The sequence below is a fragment of the Vipera berus genome, assembly GCF_964194415.1.
Source record: "Vipera berus genome assembly, chromosome: 6".
Lineage (NCBI taxonomy): Eukaryota > Metazoa > Chordata > Lepidosauria > Squamata > Viperidae > Vipera > Vipera berus.
Genome location: NC_138208.1, coordinates 91,984,166 through 92,003,072, shown reverse-complemented (window position 1 = coordinate 92,003,072; position 18,907 = coordinate 91,984,166). Strand labels below are relative to the sequence as shown.

Sequence of the window (18,907 nt, the reverse complement as noted above, 5' to 3'; positions counted from 1 at the left end):
CAGCACCCCCCTCCCCCCCCACCCAATCCCTGGAGGGCTTATCTGGCAATTCTCAAGAGAGCCTGAATAAATCTGGTGAGATTACGAGAGAGCAGGTGAGAGGCAGTAAGGGAACTTCTCCTTCTGGCTCCTTCGCCTGACAAGTGTGGCGCTCAAAGTGAAACGGTTCAGCCCAAAGGCAAACGGCTCTTCTCAGCCCCCCTTTCCCACGGTTGTGAGCACAAGGAATGAGCGAGTCGGGATTGTGTCTGGCCTGCTGCTTTTGCTGACCAGGGAGGTGACCTTTCAGATTCCATCTTTCTGGACCTTCTTTTGAACCAGGAAGCTCTACTCGTCATCGCCTGCACTGGGAAATCCCTCTTCTTCCCGGCCATCTTGCCTGGGAACCCGTTAAGAGCCACCGTCTCCAGCGCGTCAGGGGGAAAAGATTAGTGACCTGTCCTGTTTCTGGGGCCGGAGGGCTGAAAGGCAGGCAGAACCTGGGCAGCTGACACCGCTCCAGGCACGTGGAGAACAATTCACCAGTGGAAGGGAAGTTGCCTCCAGAAACTGCGGGTGCTCCCATCACTGGAGGCCTTTAGGAAAAGACTGACAGCCACTGGTCTGAAATGGTACAGGGTTTCCTGTTTCAGCAGGGGGCTGGGCTAGAAGACCTCCGAGGTCCCTTCCAGCTCTATTCTGAATTGAATGTTTGAATTCTGTGAGTTAACATAGAAAAGGCCTAGCGGTTGGCAACTCCCCTGGTGCCGTCCGGTCCCTGGTGAGAAGGTGGCTCTGCCACCCAAGGGTGGATGGGAACCGCCTAAGAAGATGCACCGAAGGAGACTGAGCACGTGGGAGGAAGCACACCTGGCTCCGGAATCTTCTCTCACACGTGAACAGCAGCAGCCAAGCAGAGCCTCAAGTACGAGAATCCTCCAGTGTGGATGAACGATCTGGGCTGAGGCCTTAGGAAGACAGCAGAGTTGCGTCCCTGATGTCTGACAGGATGTTTACAAAAATGCCCTGGACTTTGCTCGGTTCGCCTGCCCTGGACACCGGCTTCTCTTCACGTGCAGGAAGGAGGCAGGATGAAGTGACTACCAGCGGCTTCTAAGGAACTGGACTGCCCAGGATGGGGACGCGGGCATCTCCTCCTCCTCCTCCTTTGTGATGAACTGCCCGGGGCCACCCTGTGCATTTTGTCCTGGCAATGAAATCAAGCTCTTCATGAGACCAGCTTTCCTCTTGATCAACAAGTGACCTTCAGACACGACGATGGCCTCCAGTTTTCCAAACTTTATAAAAAGCGACAGTCCTAGAGGAGAAGCATCAAGGCCACTAGTCTTCAAAACCCCCCCGATGTGGGGGACAGGAGGATGGGCTGCTACTAAGACAATGGTCAGATAAAAGAAACCCATGTCCTGGGCCGACCTGGGGTGTCTCAGGCAAGACACTCCTCAATTCTCATGGAGATAAAGGAAGTGGGGATGCACCTTCATACTTGCAAGATTCTGTCACTATGACCTTAGAATAAAAGTATTATCAGCATTCACGATTTGGTTTCCTACTTTGGCCTGCCTCGAACTTCCTGACGGCTGCTGGAAGAGATCAATGTGGCCTTCCAGGGTGGGAGCTTGTGAGCCTCTGAGATGCCTCTGGTTTGACACGGGATGACACCGTCTGATGGCCAGGGGTCTCCCGCCTGCCAGCTGCATCTTATCTGGCTCTGCAGGCTCCACAAGGCAGAAGACCCCAGTGGGCCAGGCCTGCCCCTTTCCTGCTGCAAGCAGAAGCTGGAGGTGGCCCAGCCTTGTCCACCGGCCAGAAAACAAGAGTGTTGCCTATGGGAATCTTCAGCACTTTCGGCTCAGAGTGTTTCCATAATCTTCAAATGAATTAGTCCATCGTCATCAAGGACAGAGACACAATTGTGCCCCCCTATAATAGACTGAGTGAGATCTATCTCTGCTTCACGGACTTTGTGTTAAAATATTTGTGCATTTGCCTGGAAAGGCAAGTGAAAAAATAAGTTGCTTTCCACAACGCGAAAAGTCAGGAAAGGGAGAAACGGCAATGTTGAGAGGAAGGTCTTCAGGAAGCTATGCCAGATGCCTTCAAGAGGAAAGGCTCTTTAGCTGGCGGTCACATGAGCAGACATTTCAGGGGCTGCCAACAGCTGGCAGCTCTGGACGATGCTCAAGAAGGGATTCATTGGTTGGCTTCTCTCCCTGGAACACGAAGAGTGACCCAGGTCCATGGCAGAGCAAAGGATGCCTTTCCTTCAATGAACGTGGTCAAGATGGCTGTTTGTTCTTCAACAGGCACCGGAGGCTTCTCTCCTGGGGAAGAGCTGGCAGGCCAGGCAGGGGGCCCAGGCGTCGGACTCTGGTTGGCTTGGGATGGATGCCGGTGTGTGTCTTGCAGCTGAGTGAGGTCCATTTCTTACCAAAGCTTTCTTCCCTCTGCACTTGGGCCTTTCGTTACCGAGGCTGGGAGCCATGGCATAAGGCTGGCCCCGTTTTGAAGGCTGTTCTGCATAATCAGCCATTCTTAATTGGCCGGGCAGAGACGCTCTTGGCCCACTTGGTGGCAAGGGCCATTTCCAAGAGCCCCAGGTTTGGCTGGAGGAGAAAACCCTTGTCAATCATGGCAAAGACTGAGGTTTGGTCAAGCAGAACGAAGAGAAGCACAAACCGAAAACCCTCTGCATACTGGAGATGTTGGTGAACCGAGGACCTACAAGGGCTCCTCTTGACTGCTCACTGCCAAATAACTCCTAGCAGTGAAGGTGGGGGCTTGGCACACTTCTCCCCCAGGATCACAATCTTCCTGACAGCTTTGCAATCCAGGAAAATCAAGGCGATCTGGAAGGAGCCAAATGAAAGGCAGGTCTTTGCCGTAAACCAAACAGCTGTCTGTGACCTCACTATCAGATGACCCTCACGCAGCGTGACCAGCTGACCACATAAGGCCTTTAACAGCAGGAGAGAATGGAAATAAGACACTTCAACTGGTGTTCCAGTGATGATGTTACCTAGCCTGGTGATGAGACGTTCGGAAACTGAACAACAAGCTTGGAGAACAAAATGCCAGCAGCAGCATCTGCCTGTTTTGAAGGCTCCTCTCTCTGTTGACGGTCAGACGCCGAGAAAGAAGGCTCCGTCTCTCTAATATAGGGCAGACCGAGAATTTAGGAACATCTTGAGCTGAATGTAGAACCCCAAAGGACGTCCTCCCCGTGTCCTCCCTGCTGAATCCTGAACTGCGTTTCTTCCCCCTGACGAAGCACATCATCAACAACAGGGGCCAGACTGGAGGTCTCTTCAGTGGCCGAACATCCCATGTGGACACCAGAGTATTTCAGAAGATGCTCAGCTCTAGAGGAGATATATTTGGAACACAACGGACGGTAGAAATATCCTCATTCACAACATGGGCCACATTTTACAAAGACAGACCAGAGCAGCTATTAAGGCTGCCAGGAACTCCAATGCCTGCTCTATATTGTTCAAGAAAAATATTGTGTTTTTTTTAAGGTTTTCAAGAAAAGATTTGACAATTCTTTGTCCAAGATGAGGCAAGCTGTCCTGCCATGGGCAGGAGTTGGATTAGAAGACCCTCCAAGGCCCCTCACAATCTAGGATTCTACATGAAAATGTCACACCTGTCCGATTGTGGCCATTTACTACCTCACCTTCACACTCCGTGGCCTCCAGCTAAGCCACAGGTGACTGCGGTGATGCTTTGTGCGTCTCCCTTGACTCGTTTCCTCAAGACCGAAGCTTCTTCTCAGCTGGTCTGTTCGGAAACGCAAGAAGATGAAGCAGCAGCACATGAGAAGACACGGCCCAACGTCTGGCCAAGCTCAGGTCTGCTCTAGTGGAGTCGCCGGGTGGAGACCAAACATCGTTCCAAAATCACACATTGAGTAGACGAGCTGACACAGGAGAAAGCTCACGTTCACAATGGATGAACGAGATCTGGTGTGTGTGTGTTCATCTAGGAGGGCTTAGCCAGCCGCAAGGGGGCAGCCCATAGCCTGAGCGGGGAGTCTTCTAGAGGGCAGAACTTTGATGGACGGGCCCACCTCCACCTGGGTGGAAAGTGTAATGAACCACGTGGGTGTGAGGGTCGGGTCCACCCTGCTGACCCACTGTCAGCCTGGCTTGTAGAGGAAGCAGAAGCTCGTGGGCTTCCTGGTGGCCCTGTGCTTCCCCAGATTCTCAGATGAGGCCCAGAAGGACATCAGGGAGAGCATCGTCATCATCACCTCAAGTAGGGGGAGCGCCCTGAGGGGGAAGAGGCCTCCTGGGGTTGTTCCTTGGTGAGAGAACAGTGCTGGGTCTGGCATGGGACCGCAGAATCCTCAGTGGCCCAAAATCCCTGGGGACTTGCCACCCATCCCAAAAGAGCCGTTGGACCTTGGCTTCCTGAGGCAAGGCGGCCCTCCCTTTCTTCTCTGGGTCCATCTTTACACTGGAGGATGGGCCTGTTCCTACGGGGGGGGGGACTTGGGTGACCCTCCCTGTTGCTTCTTGAAGTCAGCTCTGCCTACCGAATAGCCCTGGCTTCACCCAACCCCGAGGCCCACTTGGCACCAGATTGCAGATGGGCACTTCCTCCTGGGATTCCGGGGCACAGAACATCACGAGACAGATATCGACATGCTGGGTTGGGCGGGCTGGGGAGGGACGCAGCCACACAGCCCTGCAGGCCCTGCCCTCCCCCTCCCGGCAGCCCCCAGCCAGCCAGCACACGGCACACATAGCAAGCAGCAGGAGGAGGAGGAGGAACGGAGAGGAGAGGGACATGGGGTTGCTATGGGATGAGAACATGCTCACTTACACAGCTTGCCCACCCTCCTGAGGCCTGAGGCGGTGCTAGACAGAGCAGCCGAGACATGCAGATGGGAGAGCAGGAAGAAAGGCAATGAGAAAGATGTTAGCATCCGTCCAAGGCACCGGGAACCACACTGAGAAGAAGGAACAGACTTGGTCACAAGCTCCTTTGGGGCCCCTGCAGCTCCCAGAAGCCACCTCCTGCTGGCCGGGGACAGGGGAGGGAGAAGGGCGGAGGTGCTGGGCTGACCTCAGGCTCAACAGGGCTGGAGGACCACCCTCCCTTTCATGGAGAGCTTCTGCATGAAGAGAGCTCCTGACCGCTTGCCAGTATTGTCCACCTGGCCAGGTGGCCAGACAAGCAGAGGCCCTGTCTACCTTCTCAGGCCACACAGATGGTCAAGGGCTCCAGGCCATGGGCTCCAAAGAGTTCCAGGAAGCAGCTCAGTCACGGTCAGTTCAATACCCCAAGCCCCATTCCATGAAGTAGATGTTCACAACCACATATGTTCAACAGCCAAAGCCGGACATGAAGCAACTGTGAAGCTCCAGGTAAAGGGAAGGGAAGGGAAGGAGCGTAGCTGGGGATGAGGGGTTGGGCCAGGGAGGAAGGGGAGAGACAGAGAGAGAGAGAGAGAGAGAGAGAGAAAAGGAAGGAGAATGAGCTTTGCGGGGAGCAGTTCAAAGGAGAGCAGTGTACCCTACTTCTTTGTGGTTCCTGCTGAGCTCCCCAGAATGTGCAAATTGGGCGGCTGTTCCGGCTTTGCCAAGCTGGCGTTTGGAGCCAGAGAAGCTGTGATGGGAACACACGTGCCCACGAGAGGCAGCCTCTGTGAGGGAAACAGGAATGCCTCTGAAAAGACCCCCTTGGACTCATTCAGAGCTGCCCACTGCTGACCGGGAATTCTAGCCCGAAGAGATTTTGTGTATTTTTGGGATCTACAGAATGCCATATATAATGCCTGAGTGATTTGCTAGTATAATTGAGGTGATACAGAAATGCTACAAACAAACATGCGAGCATTTCTGGGGACAGCCACCGATGAGAAATGCAAGCAGGAAACGTTCACGGCAGAACTGGGGAAGAAGATGCGCAGGCGTCTTCCCCGCAGGGTTTTCTTCTTCCTGATCATTCCTGGGGTGCTCTTCCAAGCCCTTCCTGGGAGACCCTCCTCCCCACAGCCCTTTGGGCCAGCTTGTTTAACTGCTGTTCAAAGCTCCTTGATCTCCTGCCAACTGCCTGCACACCTGGCAATCCTCCCGAGTGGACGACTAACTCCAGAAGTTTAACTAATCCAGGTGGAAGTCCACAAGAAAAACCCTCCCTGTGACCCCGCCTGGACACAGCCCTGGCCTGGCTCGCAGCCAGCTGTGACAGTCAAGAAGACCAGGCAGGTGATCTGGACCACCAACAGGCCAGCTTTAGTGAATGAGGGCAGATGTATGTGTCCCAGGATAATGTTGCAGGATCCAATCTGAGCTGGTCACTGGGAACGAAGATTTATTCTTCCAAGCTTTCGGGCTCATCATCACGGAACCTCTCTCTCCAGAATGTGCGCACTGGGCTGTTCTATGCCTTGTATTTATATGATTCCTTGTTGTGCGTGGCTTTTAGTTGTTAATTAGGCTGTTGATGGTTGGCTATTAAGTCAACTGATTCTTGTTTCCTTGTGCCCCCGTTGCATCCTTGACTCCTAAATACCTGGTAAGCTAGTAATAAATCAGCACTCCTACTGATTTCCCAGGCTTCAATTATTCCTCTGGCTATTTTTGTCCCAGCTCAGCCAACAATCTTAGTAGCTGTGAAATTGAATGCAGGTCCTTGTTCACTGCAATGTGAAGCTATCAAGTTGCTCAGGTTTCCTCAACTAACTGCTCGCTCATTCCCTGAGGATGGGCTCCAGCGTGAGCCCAAAAGCTTGGAAGCATAAACCTTTGGTGCCGATGACCAGCTCAGACTGGATTCACGTATGCTTTAGCCTTGAGTCTGCCATAACTGCAGAGTTCCACCTTCTCTGGGAGGAAGAAAAACAGCCAGCCACCTGGACCCATCATGCCACCAGGACTGCACAACCCTTTCTCTTCATAACAAGGAAGGTTTCCAAACCCTTGGCGGCACCACCACCAAAATTGCATGCCTCCTATGGCATTCGTCTTTGGATTCAGAGGAATTTGTCCCTTGCTGGCTGCTCCCTTGGTACCTTCTTCCTGGCCCAGCACACAGGGAGGAGGATGAAGGGATTTCTGCTCATTTGCCGGGGTGGAAGAAAGGTGGAAAAATCCACACGAAGACCCTGTGCCTTTGTCTCTCAGGTGCCACCTTAGAGCAAGGGCAGATTCTTATCCACAATATCATCCAAGTCTGAAATCCAGAAGACGCTCCTCTATAAAGCTTGGCCTTGTTCCCTAGCGTGGCAACCGTTTCCTCCTAAGCAATCGACAATCCACAAATAGCAATAGCACTTACTTATATACTGCTTCACAGGCCTTTACAGCCCTCTCTAAGGGGTTTACAGAGTCAGCATAATTGCCCCCAACAATCTTGCTCCTCATTTTACCGACTTTGGAAGGCTGAGTCGAACATGAGCCAGTCAGGATCGAACTGCTGGTAGTCGGCAGTCAGCAGAATTAGCGTGCAGTATTGCATTCTAACCACTGCGCCACCATGGCTCTTAAAAATCAGTGCTTTCATGAGGACTACTGAGCTGGGGACAACGGCAACGGAAATCAAGATTCCCAGGGGTTCGGGCTGCAAATGCCACGCTAGTAGTCACCTTGGTTAGAGGGGAAAACTTTATTTTACAAGGAAGTGAGGATTCTGATCATAGTTGTGCCTTAGAAGTTATTTCAGAAGTATCTTGATCATATAATATTACACAGTCCTTCGTTAACAAGAACTGGGACTGGAATTGCCGTCATTAAGCAACGCAATCCTACAGCATGACGTCGCCCAGCCGTGCTGCTTAACGATGGTAATTCTGGCAGTTCCAGCTGCTGTTGTTAAGCCAATCACCGAGGGATGTTGAGCATTATGGACATTATGTGGTCTCCACTTGTGACGCCCTCTGGCTTCCCCACTGACCCTGCCTGACTGCAAGTTTGAACAGTTGCTGAACGAGTGGTCATTAAGCAGGGGGAGCACCCATATGCCGATCCTTTCAAGAAGCGACTTCAACAATCTAATGTCAGATTTCTGAATCTTGGGCTGGGCTTATTATTCCAAAGAGATCTGATGCCAAGCCAGGCTCAGGGCCAAAACGTTGCGTAAGCGAATTGCTTTACGTTACTGCAAACTCAAGTGGCATTTTTCTCATAGGCGCCCCAATTATTTTTCCTGGCTTGTTGCTTTCAGTGAAAATGCTTCCGACTTCTCCTTCCAAACCTGAAACCATCTCTCAGGGGCACAGCGGACGTTAAGGGCGTCTCTCTTTGCCTGCTCCCCCGTCCTCCGTGAACATGCAGGAGTCAAGGGGCAGGACCCACGGTGAATCTCCCCAGTGGGGCGAGCAAGCCAGGATTAGTAAGGGGTTAGCAAATGGATGGAGTGACTCTGACAGCGATCGATCAGTCATAAATGCATGCCATGACTTGTGAGCAACTATGGCCCTCTTACCCCTGTATCCTTGTAGGCAGTGCACACTCTCTGTCAAAACCCGTTTTCCTGGAGAATATGAATTACTCCATGCGGGGGCGGGGGGGGCATAGATAGCAACAGAATAGCACTTATATATCGCTCCACGGTGCATTTATAACACTCTCTGAGCGGTTTACAGAGTCAGCCTCTTGCCCCCAACAATCTGGGTCCTCATTTTACCGACCTCGGAAGAACGGAAGGCTGAGTCAACCTTGAGCTGGTCAGGATCAAACTGCTGTCAGTGGGCAGAGTCTAACCTGCAATAATGCATTCTAACCACTGCTCCACCCCGGCTCTTTGTACATAATGAGGTGGGTTCATGGGCCTGTCCAGAGGCATCTACGGCATGAGAATCATGGATAAACTCCTTGTCAAGGATGAAGAGGGCATCCCTAGTGAAGTTGGTTTTCGTGAAAGGGCACCACCCGGGGGGGGGCCCTGCCTTACCCACCAATACTGCAGGTCCCTTCTTCCATCAGTGGGGGAGTTCCGTCTTCTTTAGCCCTCCCTGCCAGGAATAGGGGGAAATCTTAGGGGATTCGGTGGGTCCCACCCCACCGTGGGCCCCAGGCTGAAGAAGACCAGTGGGATTAGGTAACCCCCAGATGGGTTTCTGGCCTGGGAAGGACGCCCATTTAGGCACACAGATGGGATATGCATTTTTTCAGTGGGTCTAGAAATGCCCACTTTGAGCTTTCTAGAAAGGCTTCGTGTGTGTGTGTGTGTGTGTGTGTGTGTATTATGGTTAATGGCTGTATAGTGACCTTGCAAAAGAATTATTGATCTGGTGTGGAAATCAGGTCTATGGATCCTTCAATGCATCTCCTGCAGTGATAAAGAATGAGGCTCTCTACCCAAGGACTCAATGCACAGGGCAAACGTGCTCTCAGCATGCCAGACCAGGGGTTTCCAAACCTGGCAGCTGGCTGGGGAATTCTGGGAGTCGAGGTTCACAAGTCTTAAAGTGACCAAGTGTGGAGACCCCTGCCCTGGACCAACAAATGTCTAACACAGTCAAATAGAGCGAAGAACTTAGTGCTGCCAGGCCTCTATCTGACTCCTGTGGCCAAAATACATTTCTTGATCCCGGAAGACCCTCCTCCAGACAGGCATCCAACAGGGAGAGATGAAGCTGCCTTAAGAGAGGCATTTGCCCTCAATTTGTCCACGTTTGGGATCAGACCTCGGGGAGTGTAAGACCGTGGCAACAACGCCTACAAGGAAATTGGTAAGGTGTTAATTGCCTTAGTTGGAAGCTCAGACCAGATATTATAGTTTCAGCTGACAATGACTTAGCGTGGATATAGAGAAAGAGGAAGCTTTACCCTAGAGGCTAAAGGGCTTAAAAGCCTTAATTCTCTTCAATGTCTTTGTCAGATCTGTAAGAATACAAAGCAGTGGTGGGTTTTCCAAGCACAAACCACATCAGCCACGTCCTCCTCTTCCCTCCTCCTTCCCCCTCTTCCCCCTTCTGCTCTCACCCCCAGGCCTCTCCCACCAGACAGGTGTCCGATGTCACTTCTACATAAACTGGCTGGGTGGGGGGAAAGTCCACCTGAACCCGGATGAAACTCTGGGATGTCCAACCTTGGCCACTTGAAGACTTGCGGACTTCAACTCCCAGAATCGCTCAGTCAACCATGCTGGCTCAGGAATTCTGGGAGTTGAAGCCCACAGGTCGTAAAGGGGCCGTAGGTGCCCACCCCCGGTTCTATGCAGTGCAGCAGGGGTCTCGAATGGAAGGGTATCCCGCCCCCAAACATGGCAGTCCTTTCAGTGTGGGGTGAAAAATGGGAAGGGCCCTCCCTGAGAGGTCATCGTCCTTCTAGAACTTTCCAAGGCTGAGTTAAGGTGGCCAAACCTTCCCATGCAGGGGACTCTACAAGGGTGCAAGCCATCATGGCTTTCTCTTCTGACCACAGGGATCTGTCCTGCCCGCTAACAGTGGGATCCAGCAGCCCATCTTCTCCCTGGCTCTTGTCTCCACTGGATTCCGACTCCAGCTGTGTCGGAGGTTGGGAGCCCCCTCAAAGGGACTGCTGGGGCGTTTCGGGGCCTAAACCCCCAGGGGGGGGCAGAGCAGGCTCAACCTAGAAATGACTTCTTAGGAGAAAATCTTGGCCTGCATTTTCACTGCCCGAAGCGTTCAGTGAAGAAACACGCCGCTCGCTAAGGGGATCTGCTGTGGGATCTCAGCTGATCTTCTTATTGCTGTCTTTGGCCAAAGGAGGGGAGGGGAAGAGGGATCTGTGTGTGTGTGTGTGTGTGTGTGTGATCCAAGTTATTCAGAACAGGAAAAATTCCACCGAGATTTGGTACGAGGCACGATGGGGCTTGGCAGTTGAAATGCCACCCAAAGGAGGCGGGCGAAGGAGAGAGACAGAGCACCGTCCCCTTGGGGTAGCTGAGTCCTCGGAGAACCCGACTGTTCAGGATGGCAGGGTGTGTGTGTGTGTGTGTGTTGTGTGTGTGTGTCTGACCGGAGGTTGTGGGTGCTCCATCACTGGAGCTTTTTAAAAGGAGACTGGACAGGGGATTTGTCCGGAGTCATATAGGGCAAGAAGAGTCTGTCCAACCTTGGCAACTTGAAGACTCGTGGACTTTGCAACTCCCAGAAACCATGGCTGGCTCAGGAATTCTGGGAGTTGAAGTCCACGAGTCATAAAAGAGCCCAGGTTGCCTAGCCCTGTCCCAGGCCCTGAACTAACGGCCTCCCTCACACGCCCTCAGGCACTTGCGCCTACCTCCATTTTGATAAATACAGACAGTCCTCCACTTACGATCACAACGGAGCCCCAAACCTCCGTGGTTAAGTGAGACATTTCTTCAGTCAGCTTTGCTCTGTTTTACAAACTTTCTTGCCACAGTTGTTAAGTGAATCGCAGCACTTGATAAGTTAGTAACTTATCTAGTTTCTCCAGGAACTTTGCTGGTCAGAGGGTCGCAAAAGAGAATCAGGTGACCTCGGGACACAGCAACGGTCGTAAGTATGAACCGACTGCCAAACATCTGAATTCTGATCACGTGATCATGGGGGTGGTGCTGCAATGGTTGTAAGTGTGAAAAACCATCATAAGTCACGTTTTTTTCAGGGCTGTTGTAATTTTGAATGGTCGCTAAATGAACTTGGGGACTATCTGTACATATCCTCACTGTCAGCAGAGAATCTAACGCGAGTTATAAAGAAACACTCTGACTGACATCGGAGCTCAATACAGGCAGTCCTTAACTTACGACCACAATGGAGCCCAAAATTTCTGTTCCCAAGGAAGAACGTCGTTAAGTAGGTTTTGCTCCATTTCATGAGTTTTTATTTGCCACAGTCGTTAAAGGAATCGCTGCAGCGCTTAAGTCAGCAACCCGGTCGTCAACTGGATCTGGTTTTTCCCTTGACTTTGCTGGTCAGGTGGTCGCAAAGGGGGATCATGTGACCCCTCCAAGGACCCTGCGACCATCATAAGCGTGAGGGTCTGAATTTTGAGCACGTGATCAGGGGGATCATGCTGCAAAGTGCATAACTGTGAAAAATGGTGGTAAGTCCCTTTATCCTGTGTCGTCGTAACTTTGAATGGTCACTAAACGAACTGTTTAAGTTGAGGACTGCCTGTATCTAGGAAAACGAGGGTGCTTTTCGTGCTTTGGGGCAGGGCGAGGGGATGCCCAGGCCCCCCACAACGGCCGTGTCAAATGGGACGGGGGTGGGGAAGCCTCCCACCTCCCTCGCTCCTCTACCAGGGGCCCAGCTCTCCAGTGGCTCAATGGGGCATTATGGGAAAGGGAGACGTGTGTGTGTGTGTGTGTGTGTGTGTGTGTGAGTGTGGGTGGGTGGGTGGGTGGGGGCGGGAGGATGAAGCCCCTGCCCTGCTCTAGGGGTCTCCAGGCACAAGGACCAAAACTCAAAAGCAAATCTGGAACTGCAAAGCTGGCGGGGTGAGGAGGAGAAAGAGGAAATGGACCAGTGGGAGGGGGCTGAGCATTCTTCCCCAGCCCCCCCATTGCCCCCCAGGACCTAGATGGGGACAAGTCCTAAAGCGTCATTCTGGCATCTTCCCCCTCGGGAAGAAGGGGGCCTGAGGGGGGTCCCGGACCTCCGCCTGCCTGGGGAAGGGTCAGTGGACGGCCCCTTCTGACCAGGGCAGGAGGCCCCCTGCAGCCCCCTCTTTGTCTGGCTGGGGGGAGGTCTTACCGTGCGGCCACCACGGGAGACTTCTTTCCAGGGTCTAAGACGCCACCGGCCGGTTCCTCCCCCAGGGAGCGCGTGTCCTTGTTCAGCTGCTGCAGCCGGGAACTGAGCTCGCTGATCACAGTTGGCTTGTCGTCCTCCGGCCCGTGGATGGGCCTGCTGTCCAGGGGGTCCCCCCACAGCTTGGACCTTCGCTGAAAGAGGTAGCGTGGCCGGCCGATGCTGGTGGAAGCCAGGATGGCCGCGTGTTGCTGGGAGATGAGCTCGCTGTCCGAGGACTGCTTCAAAAGTGGGTCCCTGAAGGTTACCGGCCCCTTGCTGGTCTGGGACTTGAGTTTCGGCTTTGGAGGCACTGGCGGCTTCTCGAGTACAAAAGTGTGCCCATCCGCAAAGGAGGTGTAGGTGTCGGTGGGCTCCCCGCTCTCGGAGGACAGTGTGGACATGCTGGAGACAGTGGAGATGGTGCTTGTGGTCTCCAGGTGGTGGTCACTTGAGCTTCTGGTGTCCACCTCTTCCACTCCCGAGTCTGCCGCAGACTCCGGGGCGGTGGGGGCATCAGAGGGCTTCCCTGAGGGTGTCCCACCGGTGGTAGAAGGTGGGACCGCTGCCGCTGGCACGGATGGCGGGGCGATGGCTGGAGCAGCCAGTTGGCTGATAGGTGTGCCAGCGGTGGTGACCAGTACCCCGTTTGCAAACTCATCGGGCGGCGGCACCAGGCCAATCTTAGCCAGCTCCTCCCTGGTTTCCTCATCGCTCGAGGACAGCTGAGCGGGCGGCAGAGTGACCGTGTACGTCATCTCTACTTCCTCCTCCGAACTCCCTTGTCCGAGAGTCTTGTCCAAGGCTGGGCTGACGGGTGCCTTCCCCACGGGGCTGGGCTGAGCCTCCGCCACGGACGCTTCCACTGGCTCTGGGCCCGCCTCTGGGACGGGGGTCTTCTCCTCCTGCAGGTCGAAGCCGAGCTCTTGGCCGTTGCTTGTGGCGTGCACCATGATCAGGCCGGCCATCTTCTGCTGCGAGGTATCCACAATGCTGAGGATCATGGCCTTCTTGTCCTCTTTCTTCTCCACCTCCTTCACCGGGGTCTCGGTTCGTGCCTGGCCCTCTTTCCTTGCGCTTCCGGGCATCCCCCAGGGGCTCTGGGTGGGGGTCAGAGAGCCGGGGGTGGCCACCTTGGCTCCTGGAGAATACGCGGGAGATCCCCGGCCTTCCAGCTGGCCTCTCTCTTGCTCTTTGGTTTGGATGTCCACAAACAAGGGCGCCACCCGGTCGGAGTCGGGGCTGTGGATGGGGGTGGCCCCTCTGGAGGAGACCTGGGTGGAGAGGGCTCTCTCTCTTGCAGCCAGCGCCAGCGCCAGGGGGGAGTTGGGGTCCAGGGGCTTCCCTGTCAGGGGGTGGATGAACGTCGAGGAGGAACTGCTGAGGAATGGCTTTAAAGCGGAGACGGGGGAAGGCAGGAGAACATCCCGGCTCCCCAGCAGACGCTCGTCGATGGACCGGGATTGCTGCAGCGATGGCATGTCTATGGTGGGGGGGCTCCCCTCTATGGCTCCCACGGAAAGGAAGACAGTGGATTTCCGCTTCTCGTCGAGGCGCCGATCTCGGTCCTTCATGGCCCCCGCGACCGCGGTGGCAAAGGGCAGGCTGGCGGTGTCCACTTGCTGGGAGGGGAACTCCATCCCGCTCAGGCGGTGACTCCGCCGGGTGGGGGAGGGTTCCCGGGGGAAGCCCCCCGCCACAGAGAGCGCCGCCCGCTCCTGCGCGTCCTCCACCTGCAGCTGCTTGACCAGGGGGCTCTTCTTGCGCTGGGGCTTGGTGGGGGCAAAGAGGCTGACGTTGAACTGGCCCATGTTGGCGTAGGGGTTGTCCGCCCCGCGCCCCTTCCGCATCAGCTTCTCGGGCGGGGTGGCTGAGGGGCCCGGCCGGGGAATGTCGGTGGGCTCCACGGGGATGTGGGAGGAGTCTTGCAGGATGATCATGGAACGGGCCCGCTTCTGCCGCTCGGGGTAGGGGATGCCGGCCCTGGCCTGGTCATACATCTCGGCCGCACTGATCACTGGCGGCAGCCCGTGCAGCTTGGCCTCCAAGGCCGGCTTGAAGCTGGACCGGATGGTGTCGTAGACCCTCCCTGGGGGTGGGGGCGGGGAGAAGGAAGGGGGTGGGCCTGTGTCGAAGTAGTAGGGGGAGGGTGGCGGGGGAGGAGCCGTTTGTGGCGGGGGCGGAATGCCGTGGCCCTCTCGGACAGTGTCTTGCATTGACGTACTCCGGGGAAATTTTCCATCCATTAAGGAAGCCACAAATTTTTCATCTTCACCTAAAAAGCAGCAAAAGAAGAACAGTTGCAGCTCCTTCGGGAGGTAAAACGATGCTTCTCTCCCTTTGGCCATCAAGATGGACTACAAAGCCTGCAGATCAGGCAAGGCTTCTGGTGCCTATTGGCAGCTGCACCTCAGGCAGTTGGGACTGAGGGGTCCTTGGTGCTCTCTGAACTGGGTTGTTTCCTTCCAAATGTTTCCTGACCCAACTAAGTAACGTCATCAGTGCTGGAGGGGAGCAAACGGCCTAATCAAGGAACCAGCAAGAACACCCCCCCCAACAGTGACAGGGTAAGCCGTTAGTACATAAACAGAGAGCAAAGCCCCCTCCCTTCCAGCACTGATCAGGTTCCCTAGTTGGGTAACGAAACGTCTGCAAGAAAACCACCAAGCTCAGAGAGCACCGAGCACCCTACAGTCCTCCTCCTCCTCACTCCATCCCTTCTAGCACTGATGGCGTTACCTAGTTGGGTCATAAAACGTCTGCAATAAAACAACCAAGCTCAGAGAGCACCAAGCACCCTACAGTCCTCCTCCTCCTCACTCCATCCCTTCTAGCATTGATGGCGTTACCTAGTTGGGTCATAAAATGTCTGCAATAAAACAACCAAGCTCAGAGAGCACCAAGCACCCTACAGTCCTCCTCCTCCTCACTCCATCCCTTCTAGCATTGATGGCGTTACCTAGTTGGGTCATAAAATGTCTGCAATAAAACAACCAAGCTCAGAGACATGCTGAGGACCTCTCATTTCAACCCTGAGCCATAAATATTCTTTAGCGGTTGGAATTCCTGAGCCAGAAACCAGCACGGGAGGAAGACCCACGGCTGCTAGCCAGGAAGGCGCAGGGCAGGCAGGCTGACGCGCCTGGGAGGTTGGGGAAGGGCAATTAAGCGGAAACAATTTTCATCGAATCTCTTGCAAAGAGCCCTTTGCACTGTGAGCAGTGATCCATATTCCTCTGGAGTCTGGCACCTAAAAAATGATGTCGCTAAGCAGAACCAAGCCAGCTGTGTCTCCTGCCCAGGGTAGCGTAACGTGCAAAGGCCCCGTGGAACAAACACCGTGTGCAGTTGTGCTCAGCCTTCCAGGCAGTGCTGGGCACCTTCGTGGCGCTGAGTGCAGCCGTGGCCTCTGCAAGGCATGCTGGGATCTCCAGGGGGATCCTGATGGACCAGCACCAGTGGCTTCCTGGGCCGAGGACCCCACACCTCCCACTGCCGTCCCTGCCATTTACGCAAGGAGGCCATTGCACAAATGATGCAAAGTATGTCACAGTCATAGTAACACTGCCGCAGTGGCACACTCTTTCATAGAGCAGCCTGGGGAATACAGATAGTCCTCAAATTATGACCACAACAGAGCCAAAATTTCTGTGGCTAAGTGAGACGGTTGTTAAGCGAATTTTCTCTCATTTTACAAGTGTTCTTGCCACCGTTGTTAAGTGAATCACTGCAATTGTTAAGTCACACTGCTGTTAAGCAAATCCAGCTCCCCCATTGACTTTGCTTGTCAGAAGGTCGCAAGAGGGGATCACGTGATTTCCCGGGAGACTGCGACCGTCATAAACATGAGTCAGTTGCCAAGTGTCAGAATTTTGATCCCGTGACCATCTGGATGCTGCAATGGTCATAAGAATGAAAAGTGATCGTAACTTTTTCCAGCGCCATCGTAACTTCAAACGGTCACTCAACGAGGGGCTGTATGTCAAAAACTGCCTGTAATGAAGCCCCCCGTTAGACCATCCAAAGGAGGCGTCTTGTGTATGCAGTCACCAGCTCTGAAATTGGAGCTACGGGGGGTGGGTGGGTGCAGGAAAGTGTTAGAGCAGAGGCCCCCAACCTTTTGGGCACCAGGGACCACTGGTTACACGGAGAAAGGTTTTTCCCCGGACCGGAGGGTGCGTGGTTTTGTGTGCTGCCTGCATCTCGCGGATGGGGCTTTGCTTGTTTGTGCGGACCGGTTGCTGGCATGCCGTGGCCCTGTACTGGTCCACGGATGGGGAGTTGGGGACCCCTATGTTAGAGTCTACTCACTTAAGGATTTGGCACTTGGAGTTTTAAGCTGCCTTTCCACTCTGGCGCCCAATGAAGCTGCCAGAACATAAAAACAAAAGCAGAATATAAATAACTTGGAAAACACAGATGAAAATGGACAGTCAGATACGTACTAAGACCCTCCTAGCCTTTAAAGTCTGCAGAAGGATTCTGGGAAGGCTTTAAGGCGGGTGGACCTATAGGGGAGCCCGTCCTGCAGCCAGACAGGGCCCTACGGGGCAGAGGCGACACTTGTTCAACGGGCGGGCTGTGAGGTGATCTCACGATGAATCGTTAAAGGAGCTTCCAAGTAAAGGCATCACGCAGAGAAATACTTGGCATGAAAGCATTCATGCCTGCATGTGAGAGAGAAATAAAATAAAACAAAACAAGCTAGCATTACATGACTAAAACAGAAGGACTAAGCGCTAGGAGAGGAGAACTGGAACTAGAAGGAGAAATGGAGACTAGAACAAAGAGCAGCCCCTCGTGCAGAGGTATTTATTGGGGGTCTTGGTCCCTCCCTGACCATAAAACTCTCTCGCCAATGGGGCTGTCGGGTCCGAGACCCTTGGCTCATCAGTGGAAGCAAAGAAGCCTCTTTGCTCCCATCTGATGACCTTTTTGGGGAACTGCCATGGCTGGCACTAATCATCTAACACGGGCTCTGAAGCCAGCGCCAGCAGCCTCTGCCCAGGTGCAACTGGCCCCAGGCGATGCGATCCCTTATGCCAGGGCTCTCCAAACTCGGCCACTTTGAGACTCGTGGACTTCAACTCCCAAAATTCCCCAGCCAGAGTGATTTCTGGGAGTTGAAGTCCACGAGTCTCAAAGCGGCCGAATTTGGAGACCTCTGCTTTATACCTTGGGCCAGTTAGCAACTGCAACACCTGGACCTTCCTTCCTTTCTTTTATTTATATTTCACATATAAATCGGAATAATTTAAGGTGAAAAATTTAAAATTATGAAACAACTTTATAACTTTCCCAAAGATAAAGCATTACAAGAGAGGGGACGAGCCGCTGTTAATACAGGCAGGGTTTTTTCCATGAGGTCACAGTCAGCCCCATGGTTGTGTGGGCCCTGGTGGCCCCCCCCAAGACTGCAAAGGCAGGTTTTGCTCTCTCTGCGGAGGGCCAACAGACTGGGGGCTTTCCTCACCTCTTGAGGGCAAGATGTTCCGTAGTGCAGGGCCAACAGCAGACAAGACCCTTTCCCTAGACCCCACAGTCGAAACTCTTTGACTGACGGGGTCCGCAGCTTACCTTCCCTGCCTGACCAATTGGGACAGGCCAGGGGTAGGCAACCTTGGCTCTTTTATGACTCTGGACTTCAACTCCCAGAATTCCTGAGCCAGCATGGCTCAGCTTGGAAACCTCTCCCTTTTCCTTCAGCATGGCTGGCTCAGGAGTTCTGGGAGCTGAAGTCCACGAGTCATAAAGCGGCCTAGGCCTAGGCCAGGGGTAGGCAACCTTGGCTCTTTTATGACTCTGGACTTCAACTCCCAGAATTCCTGAGCCAGCACAGCTGTTCTCCATTTGGTGGTGTCCGATCAATCGGCGATCCTCCCCACACCTTCCCATCTTGCTCTGCTTCTTTGAGTCTTTCTGTGGTCTGGTTGATGTCAGCTTTGACAGCGTCCAGCCACACCCTCTTCGTTGGCGGCCTGGTTTCCGTTGACCGCTAACTTCTCAATATAATCGCTCTCTCCAGGTAATTCACTCCTCGTGAGGTGGCCAAAGTAACTGAGACGCAGTTTTGTGATTTTTGCCTTCCAGGGACACGTCTGGTGTCACGTGCTCCGGGATCTGCTTGTTGGTCCCCTCTGCTGTCCGAGGAAGAAGCAGGCGCCTCCTCCAGCACCCTGGCCCAAACGGGTCAGTTTTCTTCCTGTCTTGCTTTCTGAGGGCCCAGCTTCC

General features: G+C 53.9%; 1 protein-coding gene across 1 annotated transcript in view; it reads right to left on the bottom strand.

Moving 5' to 3' along the window:
* SHANK3 (SH3 and multiple ankyrin repeat domains 3) overlaps positions 1-18,907 on the bottom strand; it is a gene marked incomplete at both ends in the record, with an annotated part of 518,002 nt that overhangs the window by 1,493 nt on the left and 497,602 nt on the right. The window contains one exon of the mRNA XM_081330688.1: positions 12,641-14,951. Within this exon, the coding sequence (XP_081186814.1) occupies positions 12,641-14,951 (2,311 nt within the window). The remainder of the gene's footprint in view (positions 1-12,640; positions 14,952-18,907) is intronic.